The sequence below is a fragment of the Micromesistius poutassou genome (assembly GCF_964030765.1).
Source record: "Micromesistius poutassou genome assembly, chromosome: 20".
NCBI classification, from domain to species: Eukaryota; Metazoa; Chordata; class Actinopteri; order Gadiformes; family Gadidae; genus Micromesistius; species Micromesistius poutassou.
The window spans coordinates 14,235,002-14,258,467 of NC_140290.1; the positions used below are offsets into that span (position 1 = coordinate 14,235,002).

Consider the following 23,466-nt stretch of genomic DNA (forward strand, 5'->3'; position numbering starts at 1 on the left):
GGACCGACTGACACTGCAAGCAATTCGCGTTGTTGTAATCATAATGTCACACGTTACTTTTTGAACGTTTGAGTCCCTTTAAAAGCCCTTTGCTAAGTAGCCTAGTGACACTTGTATAGTCATCCGCTGAACATGGTAAACAAAAAAATAAATACCATGTTTTTCCTATAGGTCAGCCCATGCACGCGTCAACCCGCGGTGGACCCCCAGGAATAACGCTGGCCTGCAGGGGCGTCCGCAGACGGTCTACACGTTCCTTACTTACACGTTCCTTCGTTAAGCCCAGTTCAGGTCCAGTTTTAGAACGCAACGATGTGGCTATTTCTCTTCAGCCAATCAGGACACAGCACAGAACACACAGAACAATTTAGGCGTATTAATTCCATGCCTGCAGCTAATGTAAATGCACACAGTCAACCACCAGCAAGTCCCAGAGACGGAGTTGAAAAAATAAAAAAAACACGCGCGCAGGTCGAAAAAAAACATGTGCGCGAAAAAAACATGCGTGCGCAGGTCGAAAAAAAACCTGCGCGCAGGTCGAAAAAGCGCTCTTACAACCGTCTTAGCTCTGCCGTAGTGATGTTACAGCTCCTGCAGTCTCCGCCACTGTACAGTAACCCCCTTAGAAATCCCCGTTGCACATATTCATTCCAAGTTCGCATCCGTAGCCAACTGAGGCCAAATGAAACGGCATGTTTGAATTAAGGATATTGTCTCGGCTGTTCTTTATTTTGGCCGTGGGGTATAGCTGGCAAGGTCAGCTCGACTCGCTTCCAATAATTTCAAAAACTCGCAACTTCAAAAAAATATTTTATTTAGGCCTATTTTACAATTCAAAAATGAACTAAACTGTCTTCTAAATTAAGGAAATGATACAGGGAAACGAATAAACCATTACTAGCTACGACGAGTGAACTTAATAAGCTATCGAAATACTTTTTTCAACCACCGCCTCTTTCCCTTGACATTTAGTTTTCACCTGACGAATGCGACCGATGTAATTAAGGCAACCCGGTCTCACAGGAATCAGTGAAATGAGTCTACGTCCTCGGTTCCTCTGGCTCCCATGTAATTCGAACACTGATTTATACATTTGCAGGACATGTAAAATAAGTGCGGTGTCGGAATGGAGTCGTTGCATCGCGAATCTTTGGTCTGAACTGGCATTACACGTTCCTTCATCAACGTTCCTTCGTTAAAAGTTCCTTCGTACACGTTCCTTCGTTACACACTCCTTCGTTACACGTTCCTTCGTTACACATTCCTTCGTTACACGTTCCTTCGTTACACACTCCTTCGTTACACGTTCCTTCGTTACACGTTCCTTCGTTACACGTTCCTTCGTTACACTTTAAGGGTATCCGCGTGTGCGTGTATATGTGAGCACGTGCGCTCGTCCGTGCGTGAATGTGTGCGTGAGTGTGTGTGTGTGTGTGTGTATGTGTAAGCGAGGTTTATGTTGGGTAATGTTTTCTCACCAACTCCTTTCTCTGTTTCTTTCGACGTGTTTCTCAGTAATTGACTTATTATACTATAATTCCGCTCGTGTTCACAGCCCGGGAATTGCATGAGATTGATGCTGCACGTTCACCCCGCGACCCTTCAACGCAGCGAGATGTATTTCTGCTTCCATTGCGCTCTCCGTTATTGGGACACGCGGATCTAACCTCTCCCAGCGCAGCCTTCCACTCGACATGCGCCTGGTTCCTCTGGAGTGCTGTTGTCCCCGCGCGCCTCTCGAGCTACTCGCCATCCCGCATCCATTACCCGCAGCGAGAGGAGAGGAGAGCGATTGAGCCGAGCAGAAATCAGACAGATATATATATATATATATTTATATGTGTTGGGTAATGGGTATTGGGTAATATATTGACTGCAGCATATATATATATATATATATATATATATATATATATGTACATAGAAAGATAGATTGATGGAGTGATAGAAAGAGAGCAATATCATGACAGACAGATACTACTAAAACTACTACTAAACTATCTTACCGTATATCCTATGCAATCCTTTGTGCGTGCATGACGCACACATATGTACAACTCTTCAGCCTCAACATGGTCCTGCAGTACACCTCACAAATTTGCATAGGCACAAACTCAAGTGCTACACTGTTTGACCCGAAGCCAAAAGTTGCCAGCATTGCACATGGTGTTGCACAACACCTGCCTGTGAAGCAGGGGCCACAGCCGAGGCTTTCTCCTTAGCATAGCAGCACACACACACACACACACGCACACACACACACACACACGCATGAAGGCACACACGCACACACACACACACACACACACACACACACACAGACACACACACACGCACGAAGGCATGCACGCACGCACGCACGCATGCACACACACACGCACGCACGCACGCACCACACACGCACGCACACACACACACACACACACACACACACACACACACTCACAAACACCCACAAGGACAGTTGTGCAATAATTGTAAAAAACTGTACATATTATCTATTTTATATTTCTATGTGTACATTGCATTACTGCCTTTGTACTTACTTACTTTTTTTTTACTATTTATATGTTGTGTGTATACTTAGATGCTGCTACAAATTTCATTGTACACTGTACAATGACAAACAAAAGGACTCAGATTCAGATTCTTAAGGGCTGATTATGGTCCCAACGTTCACGCAACGCAAGGGGGTTACGGACCCCTTACCATCCTTGCGGGCGCCTCCCAAAAATTGTAACCTTTCGTCGAGGCGACGCAGCAGCAAGGGGCTGTGATTGGTGTGCTCACTGAGACCTGACGCAGGACCATAAAGGTTCACGACTGCGTCGAATGCGTCTGCGGGGTCATTGCGTTGCGTGAACGACGTGGAACCATGATCAGCCTTTAGCATAGCAGCACACCTCCACGTGTGTGCCCTGCGTTCAGGCTCACTGTGTACACCCGCAGCAGAGCCAACGCTGGCACCATGCTCCCCTTTATAGTCGCCTCCTCTGCCGGGCTTGATCCATCATTACGGAGAAACCATGGGATGATTAATGTACGCCTCCCCCCGTCACATAAATACATGTTATCATCTTAACAAGGTTAATTGGCATGGATCCCTAATGCACGCTATAGGAGGGTGCTGCCGGTGTATCTCCTCTGGGCGGACGAGGGAGAGAGGGGGAGAGAGGGGGAGAGAGGGAGGGGAGAAGGAGGGGAGAGAGGGAGAGGGAAGGGGAGAGAGGGGGAGAGAGGGAGGGAGGGGGGAGGGAAGGAAGGGGATAAGTGAGAGAGAGAGGGAGGGGAGAGAGAGAGAGAGGGAGGTGAGAGAGAGGGAGAGAGAGAGGGAGAGAAACAGGGGAGAGGGAGGAGAGAGAGGGAGAGAGAGAGAGCGAGCGAGAGCAGGAGAGAGGGAGAGAGGGCTGGTACTGTCAGGGTTGGTTGCGCGGCGCGGCTGCATTGGTATGTGGGGCTGAGCAGCGCTCCACAGGCAAGAGGAATGACAGCCCAAATATGAAGTCAAAGTTACCGAAAGGAGAGCACTGACAGCCCTAGCTCAGCCTCACCCGGCCATTGTGCCAGTGTGTGTGTGTGTGTGTGTGTGTGTGTGTGTATGTCTTTGTTAGTGTGCATGTGCAAGTGCGCTTGCGTCTTTGTGCGTGTGGAAATACACACACACACACACAACCACTGACATATGATTCTCACATGCCCCTTAGAGACAGGATGTCTCTGTTTTTTTGTCACACAGTGTGCATTGCGACAAGAAGCACCATGGCAATCACAAGTGGCCCCTTCAGTCCTCCTGGTATTCTCCTGGTATGTACGCGAGGGGGGCTAAGCTAGGCTAGGCAGCGTGGACCAGGGTTCTCCTGGTATGTACGTGAGGGGGGCTAAGCTAGGCTAGGCAGCGTGGACCAGGGTTCTCCTGGTATGTACGCGAGGGGGGCTAAGCTAGGCTAGGCAGCGTGGACCAGGGTTCTCCTGGTATGTATGCGAGGGGGGCTAAGCTAGGCTAGGGGCTAAGCTAGGCTAGTGTTCATCTCCAGGGTTAATAATAATAATAATAATAATAAATTGATTTGCCTTTCAGGATACTCAAGGTCGAGTGGGAGGTGAGGGTGTGTGTGTAGACGAGTGAGTGAGAGTACAAATGTGCAAGGCGCTGGGTGGGGTCGTGAGTTAGAAAAGGTGTGCTTTCGTGTAATTTTTGAGAGTCACGGAAGGGGCACAGCGGATGTGGGGGGGGGAGCTGATTCCACAGAGTGGGGGTGGACACGCAAAAGGCCCTGTCCCCAAGGGTCTTGAGTCTAGTGCGGGTTCTCCTGGTACGTTCACATAGATATATACTGACTAGATATCGCCTGAGCGGCACTGTTTAGTGGAACGTACGCGTCAATGCCACTGCCATCTTGCCACGGGGTAACCACCCACCTGAATGAATGAACATTGATAGGACAGGGGTAATTTCACTCAAAATCAAAATTCTAAATTTCACAGTCAAAATCACTCTAAATTGCCTTAGTTTAAGCAATCTTCAAGCGGGTTGGTTTCTAGTGTTCATGGTAATGATAATAAAAATAAATTAAAGAAAATATAGTTGTTTTTTACTATCAACACATGTCTGACGTATGTCAGAAACCAACCTGCTTGAAGATTGCTTAAGAATAAGGTGATTTAGAGTGATTTTGACTGGGAAATTACCCCTGTCCCATCGACGTTCAATCATTCAGGGGGTTGGTTATTCCGCGGCAAGATGGCAGCATTGTCGACACATGCTTAGAAGCCGAATGCGATATCTTGTCAGCATATGTATCTATGGTACGTACATAGGGGGCGCTAAGCTAAGCTAGGCACGCAGCGTGTTCATCTCCGGGGGGGGCATCTCCCCAGGGCCGCACGGAGAACACCGATCGGGGATCCATCTGACAGGCCTCACTAATGAAAAGGCTGCGCTCCAATTGGGTCACAGCATGCAGGGGGACGCCCGTCCCCACCTCCTCTCCAACCAATCAACAGCCACCGCAGGGAGCGGCTGCCAAGATGCAAATGAAGGCAAGAGCTTATTTACATTTGGTCATCCTTGAACCAGCGTCACAGTGAATGGGTCAGAACGTTCTCTTTTGCGAATTCTTGCAGTTATTCATCTTGCCGATATTTATCAATCAGTCCCACGGTTCGACGGTAGTGCTGCTATGAAGCAGTTTAACAAATACTCTTCAAGACCAAATCCTTCTCACCTTGTTCCGGACATATTGTTTTGTACGTTCATACATCCACGCATTGCAATGTGTAGTAAATATACATCTTAAACGATGGCTCCGTGCCTCATAACAGACATAACAGCCATCTCCAGCCCGGTGTTCCTGGCAGCCTCCATCTCGTCCCCACACACGGAGAGACCCTGAGTGCCGTTCTCCAGTGGAGGATCCGGGGGGGCCAGCGTGGGGAGCAGGCCACCAGCAAAGCTCTTAATAGGACTGCTGGACCTCCAGGCGACATGTGATATTCAGTCTCCTGGCTGCTCTTTGCCGGGCACAGAGCCCCTCCAGGGTGCTTCTGTGCTGTGGCGCAGGCTTAACATGGATGGCGGGAGACGACGTCGTCACAGCTCTGCCCACATTTCCACAGTCTATTCGCTGGGGCTACTCCAAGAAGTAATGAATGGGGCATTCACACGGTCACAGTGTGCGCTCAGCAAATAAATGCGATAATAAACAAAACAATATCGCATGCTTTCTCTTTTTCATATAGGCCAATGTTTGAACTGTGTATTTGTCCTTTGTTTCTGGAAGGGTTTTGCTGTATCCGGCAAGTGAACAACCACTGACCCAGTCAGTGATTGGGACCAGCTTGTTAGTAGCTTGTTACTAGCTTGTTTGTAGCCTGTTACCAGCTTGTTAGTAGCTTGTAACTAGCTTGTTTGTAGCTTGTTTCCAGCTTGCGACTTGCATGTTGTTAGCTTTTTTTTTGTTTCTTACAAGCTTGTATCTAGCTTGTTACCAGGTTTTTTTTTTTATGTTTGCTTGTTACTGCTTGCTTGTTACTAGCTTATTGCTAGCTTGTTAAAGTGCTGGAAGGGTGCTGTCACTACATTATGTGGGCAGTCAATGTGCTGCTAGGCTAACTCTGGCCATGATAGGCCGCTAGCCTGCAAAATTATATGGTATCTCTTTAATGTATGTTTGAACTATATTCCTCTTTTGTGATTGTTAGTTTGCTTGTATATTTCTGCCCATCTCCCACTTGGTTCTCGTGGTTTCTTCTGCCTGTCTTCCCTCCCATTAGTGTTGAGGGATTTGTAGGAGGTGGCAGTGTAGAAAAAGGAAGGGTGGTACAAAAGGTACATAAACCTAAATCAAGTCTTAGCATGAACCCAGCAGGCTGTATAATGAATCCTCTCTAGACGCATGGTCAGGCGTTTGCTGTACTGCAGCCCGTAGCGCAGCAAGATATATGACCAGCTCCACTGGAGCGTACAATAGGAACTCAATATCAATGTGCATGCATCCCTTGAGTTTGGAGAGGCAAGGACAAGGCTTAGAACCCAACCCAAGTCATTGAGGTCAATGCAGCTTCCAGCTAGCACAACCAAACATGCAGAAATCTGGATTGTAAACCACAAACACGGGTACAACACACACACACACACACACGCTCGCGCGCACACACACGTACACGTACACACACACACTGAACGAAGCTGTGGGCATCGTCGGAGGCAGGACCTCACAGGAGGCCACCGGACCTGAATCAATTTTTCATGCGGAAGGCCTGATTGGCTACATGGGTTGCCAGGTCACATTAAAGTAGCGTGATTGGCTGCACAGGCTGCCAGAAGACCGCAGGGGGCGGCACAATTGGCCTCACTCGCCTGCCCGCCAGATCGCTGCGGGCAGGTAGGCGAGGCGGGCTGAGGGGATGCGCTTGAGCGGCATGTCACACGACGTCTGCACCAAACCTCGAGCCGCCACAGCCTGTATCTCAGAGCACACCGCCGGCTGCAGAACACACACACACACACACACACACACACACACACACACACACACCGACGAGGAGAGGGAGGAGGACACACTGCTCACTGCCGTCCGGTGTACGGTATTCAAACCGTCCTACTACCGCTGTGTCTGTGTGTGTCTATGTGTATCTGTGTGAATACGTTTCAATGTATTTATCCGTGTATCTGTCTGTCTCGGTGTCTTTATGTGTATCTATCGACCTGTCTGTCTGTCTGTCTGTCTGTCTGTCTGTCTGTCTGTCTGCCTGCCTGTCTGTCTGTCTGTCTGTCTGTCTGTCTGTCTGTCTGTCGGTCAGTCCCCCGTCTGTCTGTCTGTCTGTCTGTCTGTCTGTCTGTCTGCCGGCCTGCCTGTCTGTCTGTCTGTCTGTCTGTCTGTCTGTCGGTCAGTCCCCCGTCTGTCTGTCTGTCTGTCTGTCTGTCTGTCTGCCTGCCTGCCTGCCTGCCTGCCTGCCTGCCTGCCTGCCTGTCTGTCTGTCTGTCTGTCTGTCGGTCCGCCGTCTGCCTGTCTGTCCGTCCGTCTGTCCGTCCCCACCGCTCCCTACACCAACAGCGAGATCCCCTGAACGCCGCCGTCTCGTCAGCGGTGGGGTAATCCTTTCAGTGCCTCTCCGCGCGCCCGCCGCCTCTAGACCCGTTCTCTCCGTTCGACGCTAAATTGCATTTGTTCATATTTTTCGGGAGAATCTAAACGACATCGGAGGCGGCACGGGCCCCCCCCCCCCCCAGCCACTCAGGGGGCTGCGGGGCCCCTGATGCGTTTAGCACCAGACACCGGGGGCCCCCGGGCCGCGCGGTGGGGCCCGGAGTGGTGGGGGGGGTGGTGGGAGTGCAAATGAAATGCTGGTACACAAAGTAAGTTTGCAACACCTGATGTCATCACGCCCGCCCGCGTCCCCGCGTGGTTTGAGCGGATATAAAAAGGCTGATGTGCCCTTTCAGCGGAACATGGGTTGACGCGGCAACGGGGAAAGCTGTCGGCAGCAGAAACGTCCAAATCCATAACCCCCCCCCCCCCCGCCGCCCCGCCCGCCCGCCCAGAAGAGTTCCTTTGTGGAGTGTGTGAGCCGTGGCTGGGCTCTGCTTCATAACACACACCTCCCCAGAGGAACCCCCTCTCCGCGCCTCATCCTCCCTCCCCACGTGTCCTGGTATCCTATGAGCACCACCCCCACCCCCCCCCCCACCCCCGCTCTCTTAGTCATCCTCATTGCAGGGCTGTTGTCCACCTCCTCCTGCTCTGTTCTCCTGATGGTCCACCTCCTCTGAAGCATCACGGAAGGCCTACTCTCCTCTGCATGAAAAGCACCGCATTGATTGAACCTACCGACTACGGCTCCTTTCCCTCCCTCCCTCCCTCCCTCCCTCCCTCCCTCTCACCCACCAACACACACACACACACACACACACACACACACACACACACACATACACACACCTAGTTGTATGTAATAAAAGTCAAGGATCCAGCCTAATGGCAGGCATTGTCCACTTAAAGTTTGTGATGGTTTATATGTTTGTTTGTGCAATTCTGTGTGAGAGATTGCTACTGTGTGTGTGTGTGTGTGTGTGTATGTGTGTGTGTGTGTGTGTGTGTGTGTGTGTGTGTGTGTGTGTGTGTGGGAGAGAGAGTGGTCACGTCTCCTAATGGTGACCACTCTCACTCCAGACAGCTCTTTCGCTGGTGACTGCTGCAGCAAAATGGGTTTCAGCCCTGAAGCGGTGCAACTTCCTCCGCTCTACCCGATCCGTCTCTCGTATCACACCTATTATCCTGATCCCGTAGTGATCAACTATTCCACCAACGAGACGCCATAATGAGAGTCCTCAGCCGTTTGATCTTCCTCAATGCCATTCTGAATCCACGGTCATGGAGACCGGATCATCCGCGGGGATTGTCACTTCCTAGTCGCTTGTAGGACAAACACAGGTGTCAGTCATCCTGATGCTCCCCTCGTGTTTGATGTACCGGGTCACGTAGTAGTAGTAGTAGACTCAGCCGGTGACGGCAGGTCTGCTGCCAGCGTCGTGCTACACAACAGGAGCAGACCTGTGATATCGTGGGTGATATCGTGATCTGTCGTCTTTTCTACCCCAGATTGGTTCTAGAATGACTGGCTTCCGCTCAGGGGTTGAGCTGAGTACGCATACAACGAGAGACCGACACGTAGACATACACAAATATACAATCCATGAAGAAACTTGTCCATTTTTAGGACTTGTTTCCGGTATGAAATGAGAACTATCCTCGATTATTACGGTTCTCTGGTATATAGACTGGAGACGCAACCTGTGCTACCACCCAGAGCCCCGACGGGTTTATCCCACCGTAACACCAGTGTGAGAGGGCTCTGTTGTTATCGGTATCTGCAGCCCTCACTCACAGACGCCTCCATGACCTTCTCCCTCCTCCTTCCCTCCCTCCCTCTTTCTCCCTTTTCCTTTTCACTCACACTGGCCTCTCCTCCGTCCTCCATCCTCCTCCTGCTCTTTTCTTCCCGTTTTGCTCTCTGCTTCTCTGCGTGCACAGTTCCCTTCTCTTTCTCCTGTCGTCCTTTCTCTCTCCCTCCGTGCCTCTCTCTTTCTTTCTCTCTCTGTCACTCTTTCTCTCTCTCTGTCACTCTTTCTCTCTCTCTCTGTCACTCTTTCTCTCTGTTTCAATGGAACTCTCTTCATCTCTGTCCATTGCGCCCTCCCTCTGTTCCGATGTCTCTCTCTCTCTCTCTCTCTCTCTCTCTCTCTCTCTCTCTCTCGCCCTCACTCTGTCCGTCTCTCTCTTGCACACTCTTTTTCGCATGTGTGTGTGTCGCTCTCTTGGACCTTCTCCCTCTCTCTCCCTCTCTCTCTCTCTCTTGCTCTCTCTCCCCTCTCTCTCTCCCTCTCTCTCTTGCTCTCTCTCCCCTCTCTCTCTCCCTCTCTCTCTCTTGCTCTCTCCCTCTCTCTCTCCCCTCTCTCTCTCTCTCTCTCTCCCCTCTCTCTCTCTCTCTTGCTCTCTCTCCCCTCTCTCTCTCCCTCTCTCTCTTGCTCTCTTGCTCTCTCCCTCTCTCTCTCCCCTCTCTCTCTCTCTCTCTCCCCTCTCTCTCTCTCTCTCTCCCTCTCTCTCTCTCTCTCTCTCTCTCTCTCACTCTCTCTCTCCCCTCCCTCTCTCTCTCTCTCTCTCTCTCTCTCTCTCTCTCTCCCCCTCTCCCCTCTCTCTCTCTCTCTCTCTCTCTGTGTGTTTTGATGTGTCTCTACCCTCTCTGCTCTCCCGCTGCTCATTCCCTTGAATGTAATAACGTTAATGTGATCCGCAGAGCTCCCATAAAACACCTCCTAATCTCCCCTGGCTGTCTGCGGACGTGGCGCTCCAAACCGCCGCCGCCGCTGCCGCCACTGCTGCCACCACCGCCACCGCCACCGCTTCTATTTCGGGCGCCGTCGCGCGTGCAACCAACCTCCTGTGTGACGGGGGCCGCACTGGAGCGCTTATTACATTTGTCATGCATCTGTTTCTAATGGCTACCTTTTGCATTGTGTTTTTTGATGTGTGTGTGTGTGTGTGTGTGTGTGTGTGCGTGTGTGTGTGTATGTGTACATATGTATATACAGTATGTATGTGTGTGTGAGTGTATGTCTGTGTGCGTGTGTATGTGTGTGCGTGTGTGTGTGTGTGTGTATCATGTGTTATGTGTCTGTGTGCATGTGTGTGCGCGTGTGTGTGCATGTGTGTATCATGTGTTATGTGTGTGTGTGTGTGTGTGTGTGCATGTGTGCATGGCGCCAGATCATCAAGTGGCTGTCAACATCTCTCACGACACATGTCATCAGATTCGCTGGGCTCCACACACACTTACTCTCTTACGCTCAGACTGACTGAATGTCACTTAATGTTGGATGCCATTTGCATCGCTGTGGTTGTGGTTTTATGAGCCCATCCAAGGATGGCCCTGCGGTGCTATACGCTATCAAGCTACTTCCCTGATGAATATGCATGGCCCTACACTGTGATGCTACTACTACCACAGCACTCAGTCCTGAGCCCATTTAACGCCAGCCTCGTGTGTTTTTGCATCTCCGCTTGCGGCAGGGGAAAAACAGATTGCATTCATGAATAGATCTAGAGCGTTCTAGTAGACACACACATTTTCCCGTTTGGCTTTGACGTGGTATACATGTTGTATTTCATATGCTCCATTTCAAACTGCTTGTTGGTCGCCACTAGAAGTCATCAAGGTCAAGGACGCCCCCCTCCATCCCTCCCTCCCCCCCCTCGCTGAACACCCAGAGAGCCAGAGAGACAGAGCTACAGCACTGAGACCCTCTCTGAGCCTCTCTCCGCCCAGCAGAGTCCCGGTCATTAGGATGCAGGGGAGAGCGCACCGCACCTCTCCTCTCCTCTCCTCTCCTCTCCTCTCCTCTCCTCTCCTCTCCTCTCCTCTCCTCTCCTGGCCGGGGGGGGAGAGAGCCACTTAACCCGGCCACCCCTCCCAGGGAATAGTTCTCCCTCATTTGATTGCGAGTCCTAATATGACGTTAGAATTGTTCGCAGCAGTTTTTTTGTCGGCTGGCTCAAGACACGGCGGCGGCGGAGTTGCCGACATGGCGTGCTCTGCCGTGCCATGGATATTCATTAAAGATGATCATAATATCGCCGTCCATGAGTAAGCGTGAGTGGCGCTCTGGGAGCGAGCGAGCGATGGGGGTGATAGTAATGGAGCCGGCTCCGTACGCCGTTCTCTCCTCTCTCCCGGTCCCCCGAGCAGCTCCACGTCATTACCACAGCGTTAAGCTCGGGTGAATAATGCAAGGTCTGCCGTCATGCAAAGGAATACTGTGTGTTAGCTACACACACACACACACACACACACACACACACAAGCGTGTGGATACCATTGATGTTGTGTGTGTGCGCTCAAAGGCAGGCGATGCTTGTGCATCGTGGCTGTACAGTGTGACTGAAGGACAGCTTCTGTTGACATGAGACTAATGGCTGGCGGAGGCTGCATGTGTTTTTGGGAAGGTCTCTAAATCCACACGGTAATACTGGAGGGAGTGGTCCCACCCACGTCGCTTGGTGCCTTGGGGAATTAAAAAATCGATCCTGGTTACCAATATTAGCTTTTGGCTTTTATTTTTGTTTGCGTTATTATTGACGAATGAATCCATGTCATGCAAGTTATTGCTTGATTTTTAAGACCAATGTTATGACAACAACTAATACCTGTCCTGACAAATAGCCGCACAATTGCCTTTTATGAACCTGTACCCAAGTGACCCATTTTTGACAGTGTGCGGTGTGTGAAATATTGTGTAAATTGCTATTACCATAGAATATATAATATCCTGCCAATAACTTTAAGTTGGTGTGCGATGGTTTTTCTGTTTGGGATGGTGATCTGGCATCGTGTGGGAGCCACAACATGAGCATATAAGTCCATTTAAATGTCATTGTTTTCTGTCATTACATAAGACATTGGTTATGTTTAAAACATGCGTAAACAAATGCATGCAATGTTTACCATCGGGATCGAACCTTGGACCTTAATTGAGCGAGCCAGGTGGGTAGAGCGGGCGGAGAGGAGCCAGGTGGGTGGAGTGGGCGGAGGCTGCGTTAGGCATCGCTTCTCTACCGAGGGACACCATGTCACTTCAACTTTTGTTCAGTAAGCGCTTTAAACTGGGTTCCGTCCCCTGTCGCTCGCGTCAGACTGTTCCTACGGTTTGTTAGCTGTGTTTTGATGTCCAGAGGGAACGCCACTACAGCTGGGAGCCACTGATTTAAAGAGGAAAGCCTGTATCAGCATACCAAGTTTTTAGAGCATACCAAGTTTTTTTTCGTCTTTAGACTTTATAATTTACAATTTACACTTTTTTTTATAATTTATTATTTATATTTTATACTGTTTATACCATCTATTTTGTTTGCCCTATTTGTTGCTGTTTGTTCTGTTTGTCTTGTCTTCTCCTTACTTTAGCATTTTGTTCAGCATTTTCCCTTAGCGTCTACTTTTGTTGTATTAGTACTTTGTATTTTTATTACTGCTTTTTTTTTACTACTGCTGCTGGGCTATTGCAACAAACTAATTTCTCCTACGGGGGATTAATAAAGTTGTATCGTATTGTATCATAGCATACCGAGTTTTAGAGTCTTCAGACGTTATCGGTGGACTAACACTTGAATCGCTATCCCAATATCACTTAAAGAAGGACCTGAATGCAGTCCATCTGTGACCAAGGCAGGAAGTGAGGCATGTGGTGTTAAATTGGATCAGGAATATAAATCTTTATTGTGGATGAAAGCCTGAGAGTCTGTTTGCGCAGAGATTGAACTTTGACATGATTGGTTGGAGCATCCAGCACATGTACACACACACACACACATACACACACGCACGCACACACACACACAAACACACACACAAACGCACACACACGCACACGCACGCACACACACACACGCACACCCACACCCACACCCACACCCACACACACACACACGCACGCACACCCACACACACACACCCACACCCACACAGGCACACACAGAGAGGCTCTCACTGACCTTTCCCCTGCTGAGACTCTCTCGGTGGGGAGGGCGCCCCCCCACTGAGCCAGAGAGAGGGACTGGCTCTCCGGCTAGAAGGTCTATCTTAATTATAAGGTACTAATGCCTGCTGCTAGCTGCTGGATACAGCCGGTGTCCCAGGGCCCAGAGTGAAATTACTATTAAATCCAGGATTAATGCTGCTGCCAGTTTAACACAATGAGGAAACTGCTTGCTCAAAAAAAATACAATTCATTCAACAATAGGTTGCAGTAAGCTTTACCAATTTGTGGCAAGACCCATTATGCTCCGATGTGTTTGCTGCCATTTGGAAGGGAAACATGTCACAAGCTGACGTAAAAACAACCTCTTTATATACCAAACATGTCCAGCGTGGACTGACTGAGCCGTAGTTAAACATCAATGGTCCGTGTTGAAGCGGGCTCGTGTCAGCCCCGCGGCTAAAAGGCCATCGCACGCGCATCACAGCCTGGAGCGGGCTTCAAACGCTGTCACTGTTGTGGACGGCAAAGCATCCCCCATGTCACCAGAGCCCTGCTCACGAGCCTCCTCTGACCATCAGACCCTCCTGTCCGCCGATCCTGGTGCCACTGGGACCGTGTAAAAACCGACAAGTTATTGTCACTGGGCATGAACTGTGCAGCACACGCCCGACAGCAACATAAATCAGGTTAAGGGCGGCTGGAGCCTCTAGGGCAGGTCCTATAGGGTGTTACGGAGGGCTGAGATAATCATCAGGTGGAGACCAGTGTGTACCAGGGTCAGTTCCCGTTACCCTCCTCTCACGGAAGCCGTCCTCACTAGGATCTGACAGTGAGGCGAGGTAAGTGAGTGACATCTCTCTGGGGCCTGCTGCTAACCACGGTTCTGCAGATGACCAGAAGGAACAATCATCTCTGCATGTCGTTGTGCCCCTCACTGCCCACGAGCTGCCCCTCAATACGTCTCTCTGCGCGGGCTCTGGAGCTCTCCCACAGCGAGTTCAAACCCTGGATGTTGGCATTAAAGAGCCGTCTCTGGATGTGTCCCTACATCCCTCTCTGCCCGTCCTCTGAGCTCCGCTAATGAACGGCATCTGGCGGTGGCAGATGCCGTTGGCTGTCCAGCCTCCTCTCAGGCAGGCTCCTGGATAGGAGGATGAGGCACGGGGCTCCATAGGGGCCACTGAATCACTGCCGGCACAAGGAGCCTCTGAGCCCTGCCTCCACTCACTTTGTACTTCTGGTTTTCTGCTAGTATGTTTTCGTGTCAAATTAATTCAATGTTGATGTTAGATCATATTTTGCTGTGATTCACGATCGCTGCAACTCTGGTTCGTCAACATAAAAATGCAAATACATGGATACCTTTGGTGTATTTCAGTTGACATATCATACATATTATGAGTGAGGGACCATGATAGTAAATACGAGGGGTTTAGTATCGATGAAATGTTTTTTCTACTTTGTAAGACGGTTGAACATGTAATTAGTTAGTAAGTAGTTAGTAATTAGTAATTAGGTGCTTGTGAATTGTTTGTTAATTGATTGTTTGTGAAACTGAATTGTGATTGGTCCATTTGAATCCTGCCAATGATGTCATGTCCTATATATGCGGTGAACTCTTATTGGCTGCAATTTGCACTGAGAATGGGGTCACCCGAAATGGTATGGTGAAGCCAATAAATCACTTTTTGATGTTATACTCAGATCCTTTTTTGAGTGCAAGCTCCGGTCTTGATTTTTGCACTTGCAATTTGTTTGGAGCCCACGCACCGTTACATACAGCCACTGTCAAAGGTGCAGATCCTCTCCTTGGAAATTACTTTAAATACGAGGGAAACATAAAGATGGTACTTGGTTCTAGTGCCATTCAGAAGGACGGCTGCCAGGGAAAGCAAAATGAGCAGTGTATTCACAAAACGGTATGTTTGAGTGGATGTAAGATTGTAAGGTAGGCTATGATTTGGCAAAATAGTTAGCTTGACTCTGTGGAGCTTTTTTTGACCTATAACAATGAGCTGTGAGCTGGGGTTTGTGGGAGTTCCCCTTTTTAACCCACGTGTACAACAGTGTACTGAATGGCAGGGGTGAGGGGGTGGGGATAAGGGGGAATCCACGGATGAGGGGGTGATGGTGTGTATTCTCTAACACGTCCACGGTTTTGGAGAAGTTCATATTTGAGGTTATCTCCCTGTTCGATTACTAAAAGTATCACTATCACTCTTTCGGAGGAAGTTGGTATCCAAAGCGCGATAAAACTACACACCGTTCATGTTGTCAACACCAACCTATATTCGCGTCCCACAGCGCACGTAAACACTGGCCTGTAGCGCCGCCGTCTACAGAGATGAATGATCTGTACTGGGCGGCTCCCTGCTGTCTGCAATAGACTCGGCAGAGATGTGTGTATAATCCCATGAAAACAAGAATCATTGTGTTTTCTTTAGCTTAGTTTCAGCTCTTTACTTCTACACAGGGAGGGGGTCCTCTACCACGGGGGACACAATGAGGCGCACCGTGTTTCTACAGTAGCCCAGAACGGAGAAAAAAAAAGCTCTAGAGAGAATGTGTTTTTAATGAAATCTAGAAAAAAATGTGTGTTGGGCTATGAGTTGTTGAGGAAGCAGTGGGCCGCTATGATCCTTTGTGATGAAGTAACGTTGTTGGGTCTGAGTTTTATAATGGGCGATGTTGTGTATGAAATGTGCCACACACTGTGGGGTTCTACATTAAGGGCCAATCCCATTTCCACCCCTTCCTCCTCGCCCTTCGCCCCTCCCCCTTGTTTTTGCCCGTTCATGTGAGGGGTAGGGCTGTCTCAGTTCTCATTTGGGTTAAGGGCTAGGGCCAAGACGTAGGGCTATACGTAGCCCTCGAAATGAAGCTTCCGAAGGACCACACTCGAAAGGGAGGGTTTTTTGGCAGCTGTCATGAATCCTTACTAGTTGTTGTCGTTAACTCACGGACTCATGCTGTAAAGTTGACTGTAATATTTTGGCCTCTGTTGACATAACGAGCGAACATAGCGAGACTGGGCTGCTCCCTGCTGTCGTAGACGATGACTTGGACACGTTGGAAGTACACTACTGGCACCTGACACGATACAGGCCAGTACAGGACACCTTCCACAACAATACAGGCCAGTACAGGCCACCCTACACAATACAGACCAGTACAGGCCACCCTAGTGGTTGGAAAAGGAGGTGTGTGTGTGTGTGTGTGTGTGTGTCGCAATCTGCAATCTGACTGCAAGTTGCTACTACAGTTTATTATAAATAAATAATAAATTCAATGAGGATATGAATATAAATGGAGGGATATCATATTTCAAAACACTCTGATCACAAGATGAGGGTATCGCTATTGTCACCTTCCCATATTGGCTGTTGCGAATCGCGGGAGTTTATTTGATGTGTTATTTTAATTTTGGATGTGGGTGAGAACATCAATCGGCTGTCTTTCGAATGTCACCGGTCCAATTATTTATTGTGTGGATAACAAATGATCCACTCTCCAAAGTGCTCCACGCCGGGGCCCGGGCCCCCACATTCTGCTCATTCCCATGGCAATAACAACATCAATTCAGCGCGTGGTGGTGGCGGTGGTGGTGGTGGTGGTGGCGGTGGCGGGCGGACCCACTGTTTCGGAGCGCTGTGTTCTGACAGCTCCGCCCAGCAACAGGCCACAGGTGTACCGGGCCTATTGGGCTGGAATGATGTAATAAAGTAAGAGGCCATTTTCCTGGATGGTTCAAAACATCCACACCACATCCCCGGCTAACATAATAGATAACCCCCCCCCCCCCCTTACACGCCCCACTCTCTCTATATTTCCTTTGACAACCCAATTTCGCTTTCCTATCCAATCGTTCTCTCTTTTCGTTCCCCCCCCCGCTCACCACACCTCACCACCCCACCCCCCCCCCCCCTCGCCCCCCCCCCCCCCCCCCCGCCCGGCCCTTGTTTATTCCACAGGGCGACGTTTGTATTAGACACTCCTCCGCCCGGCTCTGCTACGGCCCGCCGCTGTTCATCAGCCTGTTTACTCTGCCCGTCTCCTCGCTGCCTGCTCTGGGAACACTATATATGGATGTCAAGCGCTCTCTCTCTCTCTCTCTCTCTCTCTCTCTCTCCACCATCGCACCAGCGCCTTGCTGCCTGGCGTCTCACGCCCCGGCGCCGCCGCTACAGTGGCTCCCCTCGCGTGTCTCCCCCCCGCGGGGCACACGGAGCACATCTCTGGGGCAGAATGCGGATCGTGACGGGGCATTTTTCCGTTTGATCCCAAGCACATGGAATAAATGAGTGTGGTGGAGAGCCGGTGTATGGGGAGGCGTTGAAGGGTCACTCAGTTCTGCGAGCTGCGGCTATTCAAGCCACAGTTTCAATCAAAAATCAAAACGCGATGTTAGCGGGGGGGACATGATAGTGAATGGATTATTATATTTATTGGAATAACCGAACACCAATCGAATGGCTGGTGATCCCGGCAAACATAACGTTCGCCTTGAGTGTTGATGTCATTTGAATGAATCAGCAACAGTATCTCGGTTAATGACCGGGGTGTTGTAAGCATCTGATCGGCTGAATTGTGTTAATGTTCCTTCCCTCACATTCAATGGCTAATTTCTTGAACTGAGCACGATGTCCATAAACATACTTGGTTACACATGCATAAATTCCAATCAATCTGTCTGGAATTTATGCACGTGAATCTGAATATCATCTTATTAAGGGTATAGACTTAAGATAAGATAAGTCTTGATATTCCTTAGCCTGGCTCCGCCCGCCACCGTACTTCCGCTCAATTTTCATTTCCCTTCGGTACTGCGTCTGGGTTTGCGGTATATTCGCAGGTTTTCTGCAGCCAATTTTTTGGCCGTCGAACAGAGCTGAGAACGTTGACGTTGAGGTCGTGCGCTGGTTTGAGTCGTAGTCAAACGTCAGCGATTGGTTATGGCAGATCCAGAGTGGCACTGGGCAGATCCAATAGTTTTAAACTCCAACAGACACCCGCCTTCAAGTGAGTTAACGTTTGTCAATGGAGAGTGGCCAGGTGAAATTAAGTACGAGATTCTGGTAGGACCAGGCTAGATAGTTCAAAGTAGAATTCAGAGTAGAATTCCAGAATTCTAACAGATTCTAGCGTCAATGATTTCCAGAAAACGTAAACTTTGTCAAAGAGATGGTAGGAAGGTAACAATGCAGGATGTTTACCATAACGCCACAGCACAATGACGTGGAACGAGAAGGCCCGATCGCAACGCGGCAAGGTGAAATGACCATGGCTCAACACTGCCATCTACTGGTCATGTGTTGTAGACAAAAAAAGATAAATAAATAATTCTGTCCGTTTATGAATGTACGTTTAGCCATATTTTTTTAGGATAAAGAACATGTAAATGAATAACCAAGGATAATAAAAATGTGCTGTTCAGTAATATCGGAACATACCATCCTACTAACTGGATAGTAAACACAGCTGTCTTTGTTCTCATAAACAAAGTAAAGATAAGCGTTTAGAACAAACAACAAACTGTAACCATTCTGGGTAGTGTATTGTATAAAAATATGAACCATATTAAAAATAATCATACACTGATATTTTGGAAGTAGGAGATGTGAAGTTTTTTAGAGGAGGAACATTAAATTCTGATGAATACCTACATACCTACATGCCTACATGGATACTTGGATAACATATGTTACATGTATCAAATGCAAAACATTTATACTTGTAGCCAATATTTTTTGGAATTCTTCTAAGTTCACTTCTAACTTTAAACAGGGTATTCATTTAAATATACTCTATAGGGGTCGTCATCACTGGTAGTAGCACTTAAATGCTTCCAGGCAGCTCAAGGTGAAGAGTAGACAGTGGTGGACATGTCAGTCATGATGTGCTCCTCATGCAGTGGGTTTGACAGAAGGTCACACTGTCACACAGAGTTGCGGAGGAGCATGCGTTCATACGTCACTGAGGGGCGGACTCACCTGTGTAGTGGCGATCATCTGTAAACAGGACAGAGGAAAGGGAAGAGAGAGGGACACAGAGTGAATACATGAGGTGAGGTGAGGAACTACACAGCCCAGGCTGAGACCAGGGCGGTCACCAGGGGGGGGGGGTCACCAGGGCTGGCAGTGCTACTCATGGGACCAGAGCCATGGGACCTTCAGTGACCGCAGGGCGATCACATGATATGAATGATGAATGATGGAACCATCACTGGCCTTCATGACCAAGGGGAAATGCCCTCAAACACCAGCAAGCTCAGAGCAAGGTCAGAGCAAGGTCAGAGCATGATGAAATCACAGGCCTGCTATTCTACTTCCTCACTGCATCTTTGTATTTCTCCTGTTACATCATCTAGATAGTGGATATGAAACAAGAAGGCAAACAGAGATAATAATAGCACTTACAACGACATAAAAGTGTCTCATTGATGAAAACACATTATATTTTCAATGTGTTTCAATGTGAAGTATTAAAGATTTGGGTAGAATAGACCTCTGAAGAATAAGTGTGTAGTTCAAAAAACGTCACGCAGCTTTTACTTCCCCGCCACCTACAGAGTTTGTTATGTACGATCATTCAAAAAACCCATGTTATCATGTTATTTCCCATAGACATTTGACCGGAACCAGGAGCCTCGGAAGCGGGACTTATTCTTCAGAGGTCTATGAATCTCAGGAGTGTCTGAATTATTGGTGAATCTAGTCCATTGACGAACACGGCAACGTTTAAGTTGAGTATGTTCAAAGGAACCAGTGTAATGTACATATCATAATGCAAATCTAATATACATGTATATACATAACATAATATATGTATGTATATACATAATACATAGTACATAATACAATTTGGCCAAAATATGACTTAGGCAACTGTGCTATGATTAGGCATCATAGCATAGTTGCCTAAGTCATATTTTGGCCAAATTGTGATATCTTCCCAAACTCTACTCTCTAACTAACGCTGCTGATTCACTGTGCCTTGGCTGTATTGGCTGTATCCTTAGCCAATCAGAGTGCTTTTTATATTCCATAACCACTATCTGCCTTAGTCATCTATTTGACTTAGTCATTTGTGACGCTTAATACAAGATGAACCTTAAAAAACCACTTAGGGCAATTATGCTACGAGGCTAACGACACTGTTTCAAGAGCCAGCGTTGTCATGTGACTCTGCCCCCCCCCTCCCTCTCTCCCACAGGCTTGAGGACGGCGTGCTGCTGAAGCAGCCACTCACAGTGACAGACGGGCTTGGGCGTGTCCCACTTGCCCATCTTGTTGCAGTGGGTGGAGTTGCGGCCGATGAGCAGGAAGCCGGGCAGGCAGCTGTAGCTGAGCACAGTGCCCTCTACTGGCGGCCCCAGGGGCCAGTGGGCCACGCGGCCGTTCTCCAGGGACGTCCACACGCGCGCACACAGCAGCACTGGCGGAGGAGGCAAGGAGCACACGGTGAGTCTGGATGTTTTCCGTGACAAGGTCTTCTTAAAAACCTATTTTTTGTACTATTTAATGTGTGAGTGTTTATGTATGTGAGTATCGTTTTAGAAGCTGCATAAGCAAAATATTTTTGTATGGACCTACTGCACAATGACAATTAAAGTCTATTCTATTCTGGATCAGATGTAGTCCTTCTTTTAAAGATTTATTTTTTGCATTTTTATAGAGAGAGACAGAGAGGAAAGTGTGGAAGACAGAGGGGAAGACATGCAGTAAATGACCCAGGTCGGATTCGATCCTGGGTCTCTACGATTAGGACTGTGCCTAATACATGGAATGCGCCTTAGCCCAGTGCGCCACTGGGGCGCCCATAGTCCTTTTTAAACCTCCATAGGGGGTGGGATTGCTAACATGAGCACGTTGAAAAACATTGAGACATTCAGGAATCACAATGTGTTTTAACCCGGAGGCTGATGTGCACACAAACAGACTGAGAGTGGTGATGTGGGCGGACAAACGTTTCCAAGTGACGTCGTGACCACAGTCACCCACAGGAGGGCCTTATCGCCATGTGACGTGTGCCGTGACGTCACAGCAGGCTTGTGTTGGGACAGAAACCCACGGTGCAAGTCATCGTGTTGGTGCAACACATGCTCAGGAACAGGGCTGGAAAGGGCTTCAATAATATATAGTATAGTATATATACTATATCTTATACTACTTTAACTCCACATTTCTAGGCAAATATTTGAACATACATTTTTATGTTCAATTTAAAGCCTGTTATTTTACTACTGAGTAGATAGACTGATATAGGTATACTATAAGTAGATTGATAACTTTGACCTCTACTAATATACTGTTTCTGAGGGGATTTGACATTTTCCTGCGAGGATATGAGCACCTTTCCACGCCCGCTCTCTGAAAGTAGTGTTGAACATGTTCCAGAGATCCAAGAAGCATGCCTGAAAAGTGCTTGAAGAACAAGCAGTCCAAAACCTCTTACCTCCTCACCAAATACAGGCAGGGACGCCCGGTCTTTCTGGTCAAAGGGGGCATATGTACGACTTTAATTATAATTGAAGATGGATGACCTATTTTATTTAGATCTAAAGGGGTGCTTCAGAGGTTATGCCACCAGGTGAGTGTGATTAGCCACTACATGCGTGTTAACCTAGATGTATGATGGATAAGATAAGCAACATTTGCTACAGTCCATTGGGTAGGCTGGTAGGCTGATCTATCCAGCATACATCTAGGTGGACACACCCACTTGTGATGTCACTAGAACACAGGAAAAAGGCAGATTTTCAAACAGCTTGTAATCGCTAATCACACTCACACCTGGTGGCATAATATCACCCATTTAAAACATGTTTTTTTCTTCGTAAAGAAACCTTAAAGCCGCTGTCATTCATTCGTCGTGATGGAGTCTCATAGTTCTCATGCATTTGGATCTATAGCAATGGCTAGTGGTCAAATACATGAGAACTATGAGATTCAATCAAAGCACCATTTTGTTGAACATGCTAGTAAATGTCTGTAACTTTTATAATCTCTCCACACCAAGGGTCTGACAATGTACAGAAGTCCCACGGGGAATAATTCAGTCAAAAACAAATCCTGGATATAGTAGGGAAATGATCCATTGATTAATCAATCAATTCATTCATTAGAATTTTTTTTAATTATTAAACACCGACTGGATGTCTAGCTTATGTATTTATTTCTGTCTTTGTTTGTTAATTGAGACGATGTTTGATTTAAATCATACAGGGAGCGGTTCTGATAGAAGACTGGAGACTGGTGCTGGAAGCTTTTTTTTTTTTTTACTGCTTGTTGCTAATTCTGCTTGTTGTCAAATATGTCGTATGTCGCCTTGGACAAAGGCGTCTGCCAAATTAAATTAAAGCTCTGTAGCAAACATGTTCATGTTTATGTTCATGCTTATCATTTTTATCAGTGAACATGTAGGAATAACGTTTGCACTCAACTTGATTGAGAAAACTGTAAAATACCCAACAATGTAATAACTTGACTGATGAAGCAGCTATATAATCATATAAACTATATCAATATAATCATGTAAATCATAGAAATATAACTAATAAAATGAGGTCTGGAGTTCTGCCAATGACCATGCAGGGGGAGCTACTGAATAAGTCCATCTCCAGCATGTGAAATATTAAACCACATAATACCTTTAATAGCATACCACATTTAGCAAGAAGCTAGTAGCATACCACATTTAGCAAGAAGCTAGTAGCATACCACATTTAGCAAGAAGCTAGTAGCATACCACATTTAGCAAGAAGCTAGTAGCATACCACATTTAGCAAGAAGCTAGTAGCATACCACATTTAGCAAGAAGCTAGTAGCATACCACATTTAGCAAGAAGCTAGTAGCATACCACATTTAGCAAGAAGCTAGTAGCAGACCACATTTAGCAAGAAGCTACTAGCATACCACATTTAGCAAGAAGCTAG

General features: G+C 48.0%; 1 protein-coding gene across 1 annotated transcript in view; it reads right to left on the reverse strand.

Annotated features, from left to right (window-relative positions):
- The window catches only part of gabbr1b (gamma-aminobutyric acid (GABA) B receptor, 1b), a gene marked incomplete at both ends in the record, with an annotated part of 78,886 nt that overhangs the window by 52,023 nt on the left and 3,397 nt on the right, over positions 1 to 23,466 (reverse strand). Inside the window, 3 exons of the mRNA XM_084484340.1 lie at positions 6,860 to 6,935; positions 19,522 to 19,539; positions 20,742 to 20,965. Coding sequence (XP_084340466.1) covers positions 6,860 to 6,935; positions 19,522 to 19,539; positions 20,742 to 20,965 — 318 coding nt within the window. The remainder of the gene's footprint in view (positions 1 to 6,859; positions 6,936 to 19,521; positions 19,540 to 20,741; positions 20,966 to 23,466) is intronic.